Genomic DNA, 16611 nt, shown 5'->3' with positions numbered 1-16611 from the left:
TGGCAGATCCTTAGAAGGTGATAGGAATAAAATCTGGAGGTCTGGCTTGAAAGCCAGGTCAAGACTGATCAAAAAGTTAGCTTTGTCAAAAGCTTCAGGCCCATTCTTACCTACAGACAACCCATGGTGATCCCAACTCATTAATCCACCAAGAGGCCTGTCCTGACCTGAGTTTCCTTGCTTTGAAGTGTGCTGTCCTCTGCAGCATGAGGAAATAATTTGCTGCCTGCTTCAATGAACCATCAGGAGAGCCAGCAGACCTAATGACATGTGAGAATATTAACCTCCTACCACAAAGAGCTGTGAATCTTGAGCGGCAGTCTATAATTCACCCTGGACTCCTGAGCCAGGCCTCTCCGGCTTTTTCTCTCACTCACTTTCTCACTTACACCCAGAGAGAGAAGGAGAGACCTGCTCATAAAACTTTATATTCTCCAGTAGTGGGAGCCTTGCTGAGCTGTTTAGTAATGAGTGACTTTCCTTTTACAGTTATGGAAAAATGTATACTTGCAGAGGCGGGAGCAGGGGGAAGACATTTTTTCAGTGTTGCACTTTGCATAGGCTTTTTCCTAAGCAGAAAGGAAAAGTGTCCTCCTGACACTGGAAAAAATGCATGATATTCTGGAAGGTGACCATTTCAGTGCATGAATAACCAAACTTCTTTGTAATTCTGGACGTTATCTTAAAAGTCAAAGAAAAGTGGAGGTGAGGATACTAATCTTAAGATATTTGGATATTAGAAGAGATCTTAGAGACCTTTTGAGGTCACTTGGAAGCAGAAGAAGCACTGAAACCTCATTGAGTTAATGGTCATCTGTGCCCTTGTTTCGTGAGATTTGGGGCTTTTGGAGGACAGGATTGTACTCCTAGTGCCTGGCAGAGTATCTAATTCATAGAAGGCCTCAAATAAAAGTTAGTCAAAAGATGGAGCCAGTCACCTACTCTAACCCCGCATTTTGTATATGCAAGAAACAAAAGTCCACCAGTGATTGACTCACGGGCATGGCTAGAATTTTTCCTGGGGCTCAACTACAACTCTTTTCTTCCATCTGCCTCTCTAGTTGTCTGATTGCTGCTCTTGGCCTTGTGATGTTTTCACAAGCATCATGTTGTTCTAATGGAGACTATCTTGATCTTGTCAACTAAGTGAAGGCAAACACAAATGTAGGGCCAAGGCACCATATCAAGGAGTAAACACCACCAAATCAGGGAGAAATGGGCAATTAGCCTCAGGGCCCAGAGTGCGAGGATGTGCAGATCTGGCTGCCTGGCAGAGAGCACCTAGCATGGTAGGAGTCCTTAGACCAGAATAATCTTCCTTACTTTGCAAGGAAAGCCTTCCCCACCAGGCCTCATTGCTCCACCAGCTCCATGTGGGATGGGAGAAAACCTAATTTATTTATCCTGAGCCTGGCTAGGGAATGCTCAATAAATATTTGCTGTAAGAAGAATAAATAAATGAATGAAGGATCCAGTCTGTGGTTGTTAGAGTACCTTTCTATTCAATAAGTCTGTTTAATTTCTGTATCACAAGCATCTCTGTTTGGACAATGGACAATGCTGGGCACCTATAAACTTTTTGACGACTTATAGAGGTAGTAAGATCAAACTTTCTTCTTATGCTTACTTGACTAGCGCAATGAATGGAAAAACCAATAGTTAATGTCTACTCTCTGTATATATAATTCTCAGCCTTTCTGATCTCTTCAAATTACTATCTTCTTCCTTCTGCCATCTTTTTTTTTTTTTTAAGAATTAATTTTATTAAAACCAGTCAAATTAAAGCTGCCTCTGTCCAGGGCATCTCAAGGTCCATCCATTATGGCTTCTTATCTTGGCAGGCAATCGGCTTGGAAAAGCAGCTCAGCCATTATGCACATACAAAGCCCATCACTTCACAACCAATGGTCAATTCATCAAACATTTATCTTTTGCCCTCTAAGCGTGTGACGTTTTGCCTCTCACTTCCTAGTTTGGGTTGCTATGAAAGATGAAGAAAAGCAGGGGGGAGTTCTTTTCTCCCCTAACTTTCCCCTTCCCCAGATCGTTTTTATTAATCAGATTTCATACTTGAGGCTTGAAACATGCCCTGCTCTCTGACCCCCATCTTTTTGGCCATCTGAGGGTTAGGGATAGTCTGCCAGTCTCATGCTGAACTTTTTACTGAATGGTGGAACAATTAAGGCAATGATAAAACTTTGAGAGTTTTCATCTTGCAACCCACTTTAGTGCATGGGATGTTTAAAAATGAAGAGACCTCCAAAATAATCTAGTCTAGCCTCCTTAGTTTACAAAAAAGTACAGTGAGGCCCACAGGGGCAAGGGTTTGACTGAAATACTGCAGCAAGATGCTAACCAAGGCAGGACCCAGATCAGGTTCCCTGGTTGTTCCTAAGACAGAGGCTCTCCCGAGCTGCCATCTCCCCAAGCATTCAGATGATTCTGAAACATATCAGTATTTCTTTTGGAGGTTTAGCCACCGACCTGCATCCTTTTCTGAGGCAACTAATTTCTTCCTTTGAAAAGAAAATATCCACATTTATTTTTCAAAAACAATCTTTCAGCTAAACAGCAATTGATCTAGGTTTGTCTTCATGTACTATATCTCGGCTGATCCCCATTCTGATATCTGCAAATTGGACAGGTCAGGGATTTTCTGCTACTTTGAAAGATTAGAAAGTTACATTTTGCAAGTGTTATTTTTCCCAAAGTCTTAGACCACAAAACCAGGACTTGAAAACAGAGCTGATGCCTCTAAATGGAGTGGTCTTATGCTGTGTGTTCACCGACCTCATTTGTGTTTGGCCTCACTGAGTTGACAAGATATTCCTCATTCGAACAACACGTTCCCTGTGAAAACACTGTACTGGCTTTCTGCTGCCATGAGCAGCAGTCAGATAACCAGAGGCAGACACAGAGGAAATAACCTTGGTTCAGTGCTGGGAAAATCTCTTTTTCTCCATGCTGCACAACTGGAAACAGTTGATCTCTTCTCTGTCCCTAGCATTGTTAGGTGCAAGTACACAGGGCTCAGGACGTGCCATAAGAGGATCTGGAAAGCAAAGCTCACCAAATTATTCTTTGAGAGGTTTTGTGAACCATAGAGCTAGAGCTATTTTGGAAGAAAGAAAACGGTTCCAGAAGCACGCCACTTTTGGAGGTCACCATATCTCCTGGGGCCTTCTTTCCTGCTGGAGATATAAAGCTATCTTGTAGTCTGGGACAGAAAACATGTTTTCACCTTTTTCAGCCAATTGGGACCTTACAGAATCAACAGTTGGCACGTTTTTACTGGCTTTCCTGGCCTGAGTCCATTCCAGGGGGCCCCTGCCCGTGGGGAGCTGGTCTTTGGGCAAGTATTTGATTAGGGGCCCTCGGGGTCCCTGGGGCCTTGAGACCCAGCCGTGTAAATGTCTCCTTTTCTGGTTGGCTTGCAATGAGTAGACACCATCTGTTGAATTAAAAATTCCCTTTATGGAGGGTGGTGAAAGGCTTGTGTAGAAGAGACACTGTTATCTTTCAAGCAAACAGTTCATGAGGTTGAGGAGCAGTGTTCTTGGCCCAACATATGTTTGCCCAATGGCTGTGGGCGCCTGCCCCACCAGGCTCTGCATTGCGCCCCATGGTGAGGTGCACACATACCGTGGCTGCGGTACACCGTGTCTACTCTCTCACATCTCCCTAGCAAAGAAAACCCCCATTTATAGAGCCCGCCAAACAAACTCACTCTTTAGACTCTTAAAAACAAACAAGATCCCGAGGCCACAGGCTCCATGAGTGCATGTGCGGTTTTGTAAAATCTCAAGCCGTGAATCAAAATAATTTCAGAGACATAGTCAAAGCCCAGGCCAAACCCTGTCACCAGGGTGGGAAAAAGACAGGAAAGATTTGCTTTGAGGAGGAAGGATAGCCCAAAGAAGGAGAATGATGGGAGCAAGATATGGAGGCTGTCCTTCATCTAGTATGTACATGGAGAGATACCTGGTCCTTGTCTCTGTCCTTAGGGACTTGCTATAATATCTTCAGTACAAGCATAGGATGGATGGGCCAAAAACAGAAAGGGCTTACTACAGCCCTCATTGCTTTCCTCTCAACTTCCAGAGCCCGTCATATCCATGCCGCTTACTGATACGCTGTCCTGTATGGTGTCCCCTTATTCCAAGCCCAGCGTCTCTCTCTCCTTCATAGATGGTAAGAGCATTGGGAGCAGATTCCACGACTTGTGCATCATTCGTATCACCAGATGCTCGTGCTCACTGAATTCCTGTCATGCTGGAAATGAATACCACACCCCACGCTTTTTAGTAGCAAATCAGCTTTCTGGACTGTAGCTTACTTGAGTGCCAGGATCAAGTTATCTCTTTTCCTTATGTTCCCTCACCACCAAATGGGGAATAAAGTATCAGCAGATGCTCAAAAGATGAGAATTCATTTGCATTGAGACTTAGCTCAAGCCCATCTCCTTCACCAGCCCCAGCCCCTTCTCAGAGTAGCACTACTCATCCCAATCTATTACCCTGCATTATCTGGTAACTGCTTCCCCGTCTATACCTACTACTTAATAGTAGGGGACTATTGCACAGTCATCTTTGTAGCTCCAGAGACTAGCAAGGTACTAAGCATGGAGTTGGCACTCAATACATTTTTATAAATGAATGAATTAATAAGCTATAGAGGTGCACCCTAAGGGGATCATTAGTGGATAAATCTCAACCCAGTTCCACCTAATGCATACTTCAAAGGAAAAAAACTCTAAGAATTAGCTCTTTGGGAGATTGTTCTAGAAAGATCCATGGGGTACAGAGTGAAAGGAAAAATAACTTGAAAACCATTTAGGTTCATCATTGTATTTATAATTGAGGACATACAATGAATGGGTTACAAAGCTACATATAATGTTTGGGTAAAGCATGTTGCGATGGTGAAATTCCATTTCTGGACCACAGTGAGAAAGTATGTAGAGGTGGTTTAACATAGTTGGGAAGCACTGCACTTTATGTACACAGGTTCTAAATGTGGCCTGGTGACTCATGTGTGTTTTCAGGTAGGCCACTTTACCTCTCAGGACATTAGTCATCTTCTGTGAAGTGGGGGAAGAGTGGAAGAGCCTAAAATTCCTCTAGGATTCAAAGTCTATGAGTCTATAAGAAGACTATAATAGGGTATATTTTACATGGATAGGGCTGTAGCTCTAATATGTAGTTTACATTCTGTAAGAGGTCAGGGTGCTAACATGTGCCTTTTTATTATGGGCACATGCTACACCCTTCCCATAGTTAGGAAAATATTAAAGAAGCCTTGCGCAGTCCCAGCTAAAAGAATGAGGCAGAGTTTAGTGTGCTGAAACTCTGCTACCCTCTTCCTACCAGACTGACTCATAAGGGACCCTTTGGCAGAGCAGAACTGACTTAACAGCCCTTATAAACTGTGGTTACAAAGGAAAGAGCTCCAGTCAGATAACCACAGTATCTGGATAGAATATTAGAGGTCATCGAATCTGATCTCTATGCAGAAATTCCCTCTAAACATTCTCCATGACTTTAGCCTCTGTTCAAGTTAAGTACAGTGGCTCTCAGGGCAGCTCATCCTTTAGTGAACAGCTTCTCCATTTTGACAAGTTTCAAAAAATTGATTCAAGACATTTCCTCCCAGCTTATATAATTTTCTATTTGTTTTTGATTCTGCATTCTGGAACCCTGTAGACTTAGGACTTTGAAAAGACTAAGACTTCTCTGATCCTGGTTAAGCAACCTTAAGTGTCTCAATCACTGTTTCTTACACCCTTCACCTCCTGGTGGTTCTCCTTGGGTGGTGTTTCTGAATGCAAATCCCCCTTTGAATCTGGCACCCAGGATTCAAACAAAGCTCCAGGCACAGACACTTAGGGACCAGGAAAGTAGTAGAGTGGATTGGGATCAGATTTTCTTCTGTGGTGGTCGCTGGCGATTCGTACTAAGTCCTCTTCCCAGACACTGCTCTTTCTCTAAAGCTTCTACATGTTATGCGTGTGGAATTGTCTTGTTTTATTTAAAAGAAATATTAACTGTGGTTTTTCCTGATTATAAAATGCATATTCATGATAGAAAATGTAGTAGCTAGAGAAAACTATTTGAAAAATGACTGATAAACTCATTGCCTGGGGGTTAATGGTATGTATCTGGGAGATATAGATAGGTAACACACACACACACACACACACAAATATATATATACATTTAAGTGTGTTTGTGTATGTGTGTACAGAATTGTTATAACATCTCTGTGTACAAGATTGTATATTAACAGCAGTTTCTAGAACCACTAAGAAAGATGACTTTGATGATTCTTAACCATTAACATGGAAGAAAATGACCAGAAAAGCTTGGCACAAATTAAAATTTGTGTGGAAAATGGTGAGGACCATATGGATGACTTTTAATTTTCATGCATGAGATTTTGGTGTGTGTACCATATTACATTGTGACTTAATTTGCGGTACTTAAATGTATAGCATGAAAATTGTACTGGCTCATTAGATACCTGCCTACAATATTATTTTTAATTCCTGCATAGTATTTTATGATACAGATCTATTGAGTTTTATTTAATCATTCTTCAATCCTTGGGCATTTAGGCTTGCTTGCAGTTATTATAAATAATGCTGTAGTGAACATACTTGTACATAAACTTATACACATCTTTGATATTTACTGAATAAGTTATTGGAATTGGAATTGGTGGATGAAAAGGTAATTATTTTTAAGACTTTTAATATAAATTGCCATCCAGCAATTTCACTGTCTCATTAGTCTTGCATTTGTTTGAAGTAAAAGCTTGACAAAACTATGTTAAAATCCAAGAAAAGGATGTAACTATTTTTATTTGAATATTCTAGATTTCTAATAAAGCTGAAAATTTCTCCCATATTTTTATTATTGACAAATTTCCTTGTGAATTTTCCATCCAAGGTTTTTGATCATTTTTCTATTAGAGCTTCATGTTTTCCTTAATGATTTATAAAAGCTCTTTCCATGTTGAGGGTGTTAAATCTTAGACTGTTAGAGGGGTTGAAAATATTTTCCCAATTTTCATTTGCCTTTTAATTTTTTTCAGTAAATATTTTTGGATAGTTGAACTTTATTATTTAGTTTACATTAGATATTGTGAAATTTCATCTTATTGAGCTGAAACAATGGTTGATTCTAACAGAATCATTTTGGATCCATTTTGTCTTTCTTAATATCTCTTTAGGGTCCTGTGCCCCATAAATGTGATACACATCTCCTTAACCAAGTCACTGACAAAAAAGCAAAAACAATAAAAAACAAAAAAGCAGGGTCAAAATCCCTAGAATCTACCCACAGAGCAATTTGAGCCATTAATCAGTATTCTTCAGGTACATTTTTGAAGCAGTTATGCCTCTACCTAAGATTGTCATTTTCTAGCCTACTTTTTGCCTTCCTGTCACAAAGATATTATGAGAAGCTTATTCAAAGCCTTTTTTTTTTTTTTTTTTTTTTTTTGAGATGGAGTCTTGCTCTGTTTGCCAGGCCGGAGTACAGTGGCACGATCTCAGCTCACTGTCACCTCCTCCCAAGTGCAAGCCATTCTCCTGCCTCAACCTCCAGAATAGCTGGGACTACAGGCACACACCACCACGCGCAGCTAATTTTTGTATTTTTAGTAGAGACGAGGTTTCACCATGTTGGCCAGGATGGTCTAGATCTCTTGACCTCGTGATCCACCCTCCTCGGCCTCCCAAAGTGCTGGGATTACAGGCGTGAGCCACCATGCCTGGCCAACCATTTCGAACTCTGAATACAATATATATCTTCTTTATTCCTACATGAGTATCTCCATTAACAACTGGTCTTGCAAAACTTTTCCTTAATGTGCAGAATCTGCCTGTTTGAGAATCTATATTCTATTTTATTGATATATATATCCTACCTTATTCTACAAAGGGTTTGGGCTAGCTTATTAGAATCAATAAAATAAAAAAGCAATATATAGATAAATGAAATACCAAAGCTGTGAAAAAAGTATAAGCCTTTACAAATGAAGTTAGAAAGCAGGTATGGTTATCATGAAGGATTACCTTTTTACAACTGGGTCACAGTTTACCTCTGAGCTTCTTGGTAGCAAAAGTAAAAAGGATAACATGATTAGATACATTATTCATGTTGTCCTACAGCAAGCAAATACCGGTTCCTGAGAGTTATCATCTGACCAGAATTTCATATGGGTAATCATATAACCTCATGTGTCCAAAATAGGAGAATCTACCCTCTTACCTCCTTTTTCAAGTAACATTAATTCCAAGAGCTTCTAGCTCCTTATTCTCCATTACTAATTATTCATTACTCATTCTTTAGGCATCATATTTGAAAGTTTTCTTAATATTCTTAGATATGGTGCAGGGGACTTCAGACCTAGTTAACTGTTAATACTTAAGCTTTTTGACTGGTCTTGGATTCAGGTCTCTCAGACGAGTGTTGAATTTTACTCTCTGCAGTTCAGGGATTATTCATCATGTTGGGGTCTCAGTAGAGCTTTGGGGTTGACTTTGACCCCAAGGTCATGTAACCCACTGCCTCTTTTTTTGTTGTTATTGTTTAGCAATGAAGCCTCGCTCTGTTGCCCAGGCTGGAGTGCAGTGACATGACCATAGCTCACTGTAGCCTGGACCTCCTGGGCTCAAGCGATTCTCTTGCCTCAGCCTACTGAATAGTTGGGACTGCAGGCTCACACCATCATACCAGGCTATTTTTTATGTTTTACAAATGATGTCTTACTATGTTGCCCAGGCTGGATGCAATCCCTTGTGATGTCAGTGTACGTTCTGTTTCACATAGCCCGAACCTTTTTCATGTTCTTCTATTTCTTAAAGACATTTCTATTCATCTTGATACACTTATGGTGTGGATTAGTTGATTTATATAATTATTTGTGTGTGTGTGTGTGTGTGTGTGTGTACATATATGGCTATGTGACTTGAATGGCCGAAAAATGTACACAGCCAACTATGCATACTATATATACTAATATATAACATGTATAATATATATAGTAATATATAGAGTTACATATCTATGTCTTTATCCATACATTTAAGCATATACAAAGAGTTTTATGGAAAAAAGAATGTCCCTTCCAGGACTAGGTAAACAAATTATAAAAATGTATAGGTATGAAAACGTCTGTGCTGGCCGGGTGCGGTGGCTCACGCCTGTAATCCCAGCACTTTGGGAGGCCGAGGCGGGCAGATTATGAGGCCAGGAGTTTGAGACCAGTCTGGCCAACATGGTGAAACCCTGTCTCTACTAAAATTACAAAAATTAGCCGGGCTTGGTGACGCATGCCTGTAATGCCGGCTACTCAGGAGGCTGAGGCAGGAGAATCACTTGAACCCGGAAGGCGGAGGTTGCAGTGAGCGAGATTGTACCACTGCACTCCAACCTGGTGACAGAGCGAAGACTCCGAAAAAAAAAAAAAAAAAAAAAAAAAAAATATGGGCAGGGATATTTAGAGTTGAGGAAGAGGGTAAAGACTTTCTCTGTGGAGATCTTGCTTTCTTGATTGGCTTGAGAACATCCTAGCCTTTGCTCCTGGATTTGGGGCCAAATATAGTCCCAAAGAGACTGACACTTTTGTTTTAGAGTCTGTGGTCAGCTGTTCCGCCTGTTCACTGCCCATCTCATGTTGGCGCAACCCTGTCACCCCTGGTATAGGCTGGAACTGAGGGAGGAGAGATTGAATTCTTAGCATAGCCTAGATCCAAGGATTGATCCAGGGGTTCTGGAAGCATCCTCTGGTGGTTTTAATGGTACAATGTCCTGGCTGGTGTTTGGCTGGGCAAGGGGCAGGGAGGAATGGCTACAAATTAGAGGCTCCTGCCCAAGCCTGCCAGCCCTACCTGGGCCCGGGTCCTGGCTCTTCCCCTCCATTATGGTGAGTGGCTCATTTGCAGGGAAAGGATGAAGGTCACTGATTTGTGCCCACCCAGGAGCAGAAGGGACTGGGGCTCAAGGGGTGGCCCTTCTGTGGGGCCCCTGGTCCCCAACCCGAGGTCCCCCCATGCCAGCCACTGGCCTGGCCTGGGCAGGGCTGCACGCCCGTTCAGCGCTGCTGTTTTCATAAGCTAATGAGGGCAGAGTGTGAGCCACAGGCGATGATGTTGGGATATTAACTCTGACAGGAAGCTTGATCATAATTATCTTAACGAGGATAGGGTTAATTACAGTGGAAACTTAAAAGTTCTCTCTGTTTGAATCCACTGGAGCCCAATGCGTTGTGATGTTTTGTCATTTTGATGTGACTTTGGAAAAGGCACTGGGATGCTCCCAGCAGCCGCTGCAGCTCCTGGGGGAGCCCAGGCAGAGCCCTGGGAATGAGGGAAGGAGGTAAGAGGATGGTACCTGTGTGTGAGATCCTGGCTGCGTTGCTGCTGGTGGAGGGGGAGGCAGGCAGCCTGCAGGGAGTTCCAGGGGTGCTGATTCGGTTTCCAGGACAATCCAGGCCTGGATGATCTCCCTCCAGCTGGCTGTGCCTAGGTCCTGGGTGAAACCTTGCTCTCTCCTACCAGCCCCCAGTCCATGCCTCAGACATCGCACTGCTCCAGGAAGCTGGCGAGTGATGCTGGACTGACAGTCGGCGTCTCCACGGGGGATCTGGTTTTGGGGTGCATTTTGCTGTTCATACACAAGATGATAGCAGACAAATTGTCATTTTATTTAACAGCACATATTTGCAGGCATCTGGCATATAGGGGAATGAACTCAAAGATCTACACACATATTGTTTCTCCTATTTCTCCCTAGAAAACAACAGGAAAAACAAACAAAAAAAATCAACGTAAAGGTTAAAGCCACCTCCTCCCAGGTGTATGTGTATTGTCATCCATGTGCCAGCTGGGACCTCCCAAAACCTGTCCTCCCCAGTACCTCCATTCACTATGTTCTCTGCCCCCTGACTTCGGTGCCCCGGCCCTCAGCTCTGGATCTAGCTGATTAAATCCCCAGGAGCACACCACACTGATAACATGAAAACAGGGATTTATTCATTAGCAGTCACCCATGTAATATGGTTCTCTTTTTACTGAGCAGCTAATAACGTCACATGGCAAAAAGAGTCTCAAAACCAGGCAGGTGACAGGGGATTTGAGACTGATCTTCCCAGCTCTTCTGGGAGGTTTCACTCTGGTGTGGGGTTCTGCCCCATAGCCCACCCTGCAAGGGAAGAAAGGCTGTCTGGATGGAGGTGGGCGCTTCCTTGGTGCTCCTGGGCTCTCCCCATCTTCATGCTGTGTCGTTTTGCTTTATGCCTCCCTGGAGCACTTTTGGAAAGGAACTTTCTTCTGCTTGCCAGTTGCCAACCATTTGCTGATTCTCATCAGAAGAGTCTAATATTTGCATAACATAACGTAGGAGCAACGTATTTGGATGCTGCCTTTGAGCAGAGCCCAACTGATGTTTGTGCACGAAGGTCTTATTAGCCACCCGTAAGGCTCCCTAAGGGGAAGTGGCCTCACCTCTCCTAGTGGCAAACAGGCCCAGTCCTGAGAAGCCTTTTGGCACATCACTCCCTAATCCCTAGTGGAGGGACTTCAGAAGAGCCCGAAAGTCCCCTGCACAAGCCTGACTTCCTGCACGCCTCCTCTGTGGGTTTGTTCATGGGCCTGTCCACTGCATTCCAAACACACCCCCAGGATCAGGGCGTCAGGAAACAAAACAGTGAATAAAAGGAGGAAGGAAAAGAAAAACAAAACAAAACAAAACAGCGTATGCTACTAACCAGTTAGCCATCCTTCACTTATTCTCTACAAGATCCTATGAGCTGGAAGGAGCACAGAACAGTAGAGTTCAGATGGGCTATTGACAGGCCCGAATTCACACAACAGGAAATGGAGGAGCGGAGGCAAAGTCCCAAACCTTCCTGCCTAGATGTGCGTACGTTGTGGGTTTTTACAATTTTTTTTTGTTTGTATTTTTTGTGGGTACATAGCAGGTAGAGATGTTTATGGGTCACATGAGATATTTTGATACAGGCATGCAATGTGTAATCATCACATCAGGATAAATGGGATATCCAGCCCTTCAAGCATTTATCCTCATAAGTTGTGTTTTGCCTCTAGGAACCAAGAGGCAAAAGAGAAAGGAGGAGGAAATGAAACGTGATGACCTCTGGACCCCTACTCCAAAATGTGTCCTCCCTCGGTGGGACTGGCAGTGTTGGTTGGAGGAGCAGGCATGCTCTGGGAGTCAAGTCCTGGGTGGGACCATCCCGAGGTCTGGCAGGAATGGAATATGCAGGCAGAGCTCTGGGCCCAGTGGAATCTACAGATTTAATTACAACACATTTTACACCTCGCAAGTATTGACTCCCTATTTTGGAGTCCTCTTGGCAGAGATCCCACAAGGGAGCTATGGATGCCTTGGGAAAGCTCTGGTGCTGAAGTTCACACTCACAGCAGATGTGCAGACATTGCACACACAAGCACACGGGGCTCTAATGGAAGCGCTATCAGTAAATGAATAGTGTGGACGATTCATCTCCCTGATTCGTCATTTTATAGAATAGCCAGGCATCCCATAGGAGTCTCCCTCCGGTCCACATCGTAGCTCAGCTGTCAGCCTGTGCAGGCTCAGCACATCTCCCGGGTCTGGCAGGTGAACGAGCTGGGAGTCTGTGTCTCTGTGTAAGCCCCTCCGCCGGCCGGCTTGCTTTAATTAATGTCTGTGTGCGCCCAGGCAAGCACTTGTGCACAACTACCCCGTGTCACCTCCACCCCCAACACTCATGAGAGCCCATAAAATTAAGAGTTAACTTTCAGCGACGTGTATAAGCAAGGCTATTTTTCCCTTTCTGGTTTTTTTTTTTTTTTTTTTTCTGGAGTCGGGTACTTAATTCTCTCAGTTGCCTTTTTATTTACTGCCTCAACATCTACAGGGTTGCACTCTACACTTCTTTCAAAAATTAAGTGAGAAATCCACTTTCCATAAATTAAAACAGTAACTTCAGGCCAGGAGCTTTGAAGCAGCAATTCCGCCAACCCCCGTCTCCCCACCCGCAGCAAAAACAAATAAAAAGAAATAATAAAAGAAAAAGGCCTCTCAGACCGGAGTGATTATGTAATTCCGCAGATGCCTTGCCTTTGGGGCAGCCACTGGGACGCTGGGCAGAAGCAAATTAAGTGATTAGTAAAGAAAAAAGGCAGAGGGGAAAAAAAAGTCAAAGGATGTGAACGCAGAGAAAGGAAGCCTTCCCTGCCGTTTCCCCCACGACTGTACAGAGGAGAACCGCTAAGAAATGATACTTGAAGTTATATTTATTATTGTAAGAGGGTATGATATTTCTGGGCAGGAATGATGGATGACAACTTGAATTTGTGTCCAGGGAATGAAGGTGAACTGTGACAGAGTTATTTATCTTGGGAATGGAGGTTAGGGTCAGCCGAGGCTGGGTGCCTGAAGGCACAAGACATTGACAAATTTATCCTGCAGGCCGTATCTGAAGCCCTTTGTTTTGGATCCTGGCTACTCACTAAGTGACCCTCATCCTTCATGTTGGCAATACGTGAAGGATGCGGTGGGTGCCAGCGGCCCCTTCTCCCCCGCCGCCCCCGCCTCGACTCCTGCTACTAATTCTTGTCATTCACTTTGCTGACAGGCACCAAGCCCAAACTATTCCCAGTCCTGAAAGGGAAGGTTAAAATATTTATTTCGGCTCATAATGGCCTCCCTGATTTAGTGCAGGATCATTTTTCCTGTTGCCTTTGTCATTGCAGGTCACTGGAAGGACTGAGCGCATTCAGGAGCCTGGAGGAACTCATCTTGGACAACAATCAGCTGGGGGACGACCTCGTGTTGCCAGGGTTACCCAGACTGCATACCTTAACCCTCAACAAGAACCGAATATCCTTTCCTCTGCCCGCTGCCCCCACTCCCCACCCAGCCCCACAGTCGTCCCCCCACCCCACCCTGCACAAATACCTGCAAAATGTCAAATGAGTTTTATGTGTCGGCTAAATTAAAGTATGTGAAATACAGTTCGTGGGCAGACAAAGCGTTCTGTCTTCTGGCACTCGGGACACTTCAGAGTAATTTATTATAGGTCATTCATAAATGAAACGCACCATTATATCTTCCTGTTGCTCCATTTTAGTGTAGGGATCTAAGTTATGGCTGTGAAGAAATCTTTTTAATAGATAAAAATAGAGAAAGAAAATAATGTCACCGCCGCAGAGGCGGCGAAGCCCTGTCTGTTTGCTTGGGCTTGTGTGGGAGGGCGACCTCTGGTGGGAAGTCCTGGGTAATGCCACTAAGCAAACTTCGTCTCCTCGGAGATTTCTGGAAGGCTCTGGGGCAGGCTCAGGGAACGGTTTTGGTGAGGGAAAGGAGCTAAGGTGGCAGGGACATGTGAAGCCCAGGCCTGGCTATGCCCTCACTGGTGGATACCATGCTGGGCTGTTGATGGGAGGCCTAGGGGACCCATGATAGTATGTGGCCTTCCCTACGGAGGCAAGGACCTAGCCAGCCTAGGGTGAGACTTCCAGGCACTAGTTGCTCTGGTTTCTGTAGTGGGGATGGAATCAGGGAACCCTTGCTGTGACCTAAGACCCCTAGCTCCTGCAATGTTAGTGTAGTGGATTACTCGGCACTAGAATGCCAGCTCAATAGGACAGGGAGTTTCCTTGGTTTTGTTAACTCCTCTGTTCTTCACACAAAAAATAGTGCCTGGCACCAAGTACAAGCTCAATAAATATTTGTGGGATGAATGCATGATTATCATTAGCTGTTCCTTATTGAGCACTCCTAGGAATGAGGCATGGTGCTGGGTTCCTTATGTGTGTTGTTATTCATCTTTACCAAGCCCTGTGAGAAGGGTGTGTCTTTTGCGTTTATCTAGACATGGAAAGAGGTGAGGCTAGGCACACAGCCAGACATTAACAAGATGCTATGTCCCGGATGATTCAGTGTCAACTGTGTTGTGTCCAAAGTCCAATGTCTGCATTCTACTGTGTTGCTTCAGACTCGGTGGTCCAATGGCTTTGTTTTATTGGATGGAACATTTGAGACCTGGAGTAGTTAAATCACTTGTTCACATTCATAAAATAAATTAGAAATAGAAAAGGAACCAGGGCATTTTCCTGTAGAGTATAAAATAAAATCAGATATACATGTAAGGTTTAGCACATACGCATATGCCAGCATTTAAGAGTGATTTGCAGAAGTATTTGTTAGCTAGTGTTTATACTTCAAGCCATAAGTTAATGTTTTCTTTGTTCTCTAAGATATTGTCTCAGTCAGCTCTTGCTGCTATAGCACAATACCATACATGAGGTGGCTTAAACAACAAACATTTATTTCTCACAGTCTGAAGGCTGGAGGTTTGTGATCAGGATGCCAGCATGGTTGGTTTCTTGGTGAAGATACTTTCTTGCTGTATCATCACATAGCAGAGAGAGAGAAAGCAAGCTTTTTCAAGTTGCTTCTTATAGGGGCACTGATCCCATCAGAGGGATCTACCCTTATGACCTAATCACCTCCCAAAGGCCTCATCTCCACATACCATCACTTTGGGGATTAGAATTTCAACATATGAATTTGAGGGGAGAACAAATATTCAGACCATAGTATTATAAATATGCTCCTTGTGGTCACTATTAATTGTCACTTTGATAGAAGTAGAAGGGGAGGGCCTGCAAGTAGATTCACAGTCTTTGTCATAATGAAATTTTGGTGGATTTTCCCCTCTTATATCCATTAGTCAACCAAGTTTCCCAATGACTGTTTGAAAAATATTGTAGTCTTATGGCTTTCTAGGCTGTCTTAGATGATCACTTGGCCAATATTCTCAAATCAATCAAGGACAGAAGGATTTTCAGACATATCCTAGGTCCCAGGTCTCTGTAGAATTTTAGATTCCATGAACTTTGGTTCACGTCTCAGCTTAATCATATTTAGTGGTGTGGCCTTGAGCAAGTTATCTTCTGTGAGCTTCTGTTTCTCATTTTTAAAGAAATACATTGGACTGGATGATGGTTTTATTCTCTGTATTGCTGTCACCAGAGATAAGCAGGCCTCTTGGCTTCAGAGTGCTGAGAGGTGTTCTTTGTCTTTGGTTGAGTCCTTTCCCTATTCTGTGCCTCTGCTTCTCCAATCTGTAGCAGTAATGCTAAGGGAGTAATGGTAATAGCCTAGGAGGGACTGAAGCAGAAGACACTGTGTGGCTATAAACCTGACTGGTGATATCACTGTGCTGTTGTAGCACATTTCTTATCAGTGAATGTTCTAAACAGACTTCTTTCCTTTTTTTTCCTCTGCTCTACAAATGTGATTGTGAAGATCAACTTCCCCATCTACTTGACTCAGAAGTCACAGAGAAAGGTAGGTAAAAATCAGGCAATAACAGCACATGTTCTCTTCTCAACTCAGTACTTCTGATGCCACTTTTTCAGCTAAATGACTCTCCTACCTAACTGTGAGAATGTTGCAGGCTTTCCAACAATTTCTATGTTCCATATTGTTATTGCTACCCCATGAAATGCTTTAGATATGGGCTCTATACATTAGCTTTTGCTGCATAATAATCCACCCCAACATTTAGTGGCTTAAAACAGCAAATATGAAC

At 43.3% G+C, this 16611-nt stretch overlaps 1 protein-coding gene across 2 annotated transcripts in view; it reads left to right on the top strand.

The window, feature by feature from the left end:
- The window catches only part of LOC105548783 (chromosome unknown open reading frame, human C10orf11), a 1000756-nt gene that overhangs the window by 462929 nt on the left and 521216 nt on the right, over window positions 1-16611 (top strand). For both annotated transcript variants that reach the window (XM_011992983.1, XM_011992972.1), the window contains exon 2: window positions 13766-13892. In XM_011992983.1, coding sequence (XP_011848373.1) covers window positions 13766-13892 — 127 coding nt within the window. The remainder of the gene's footprint in view (window positions 1-13765; window positions 13893-16611) is intronic.

The sequence above is a fragment of the Mandrillus leucophaeus genome, unplaced genomic scaffold, assembly GCF_000951045.1.
Source record: "Mandrillus leucophaeus isolate KB7577 unplaced genomic scaffold, Mleu.le_1.0 Scaffold111, whole genome shotgun sequence".
Lineage (NCBI taxonomy): Eukaryota > Metazoa > Chordata > Mammalia > Primates > Cercopithecidae > Mandrillus > Mandrillus leucophaeus.
The sequence above is the reverse complement of the archived record's forward strand: the minus strand, read 5'-3'. Positions and strand labels throughout refer to the sequence as shown.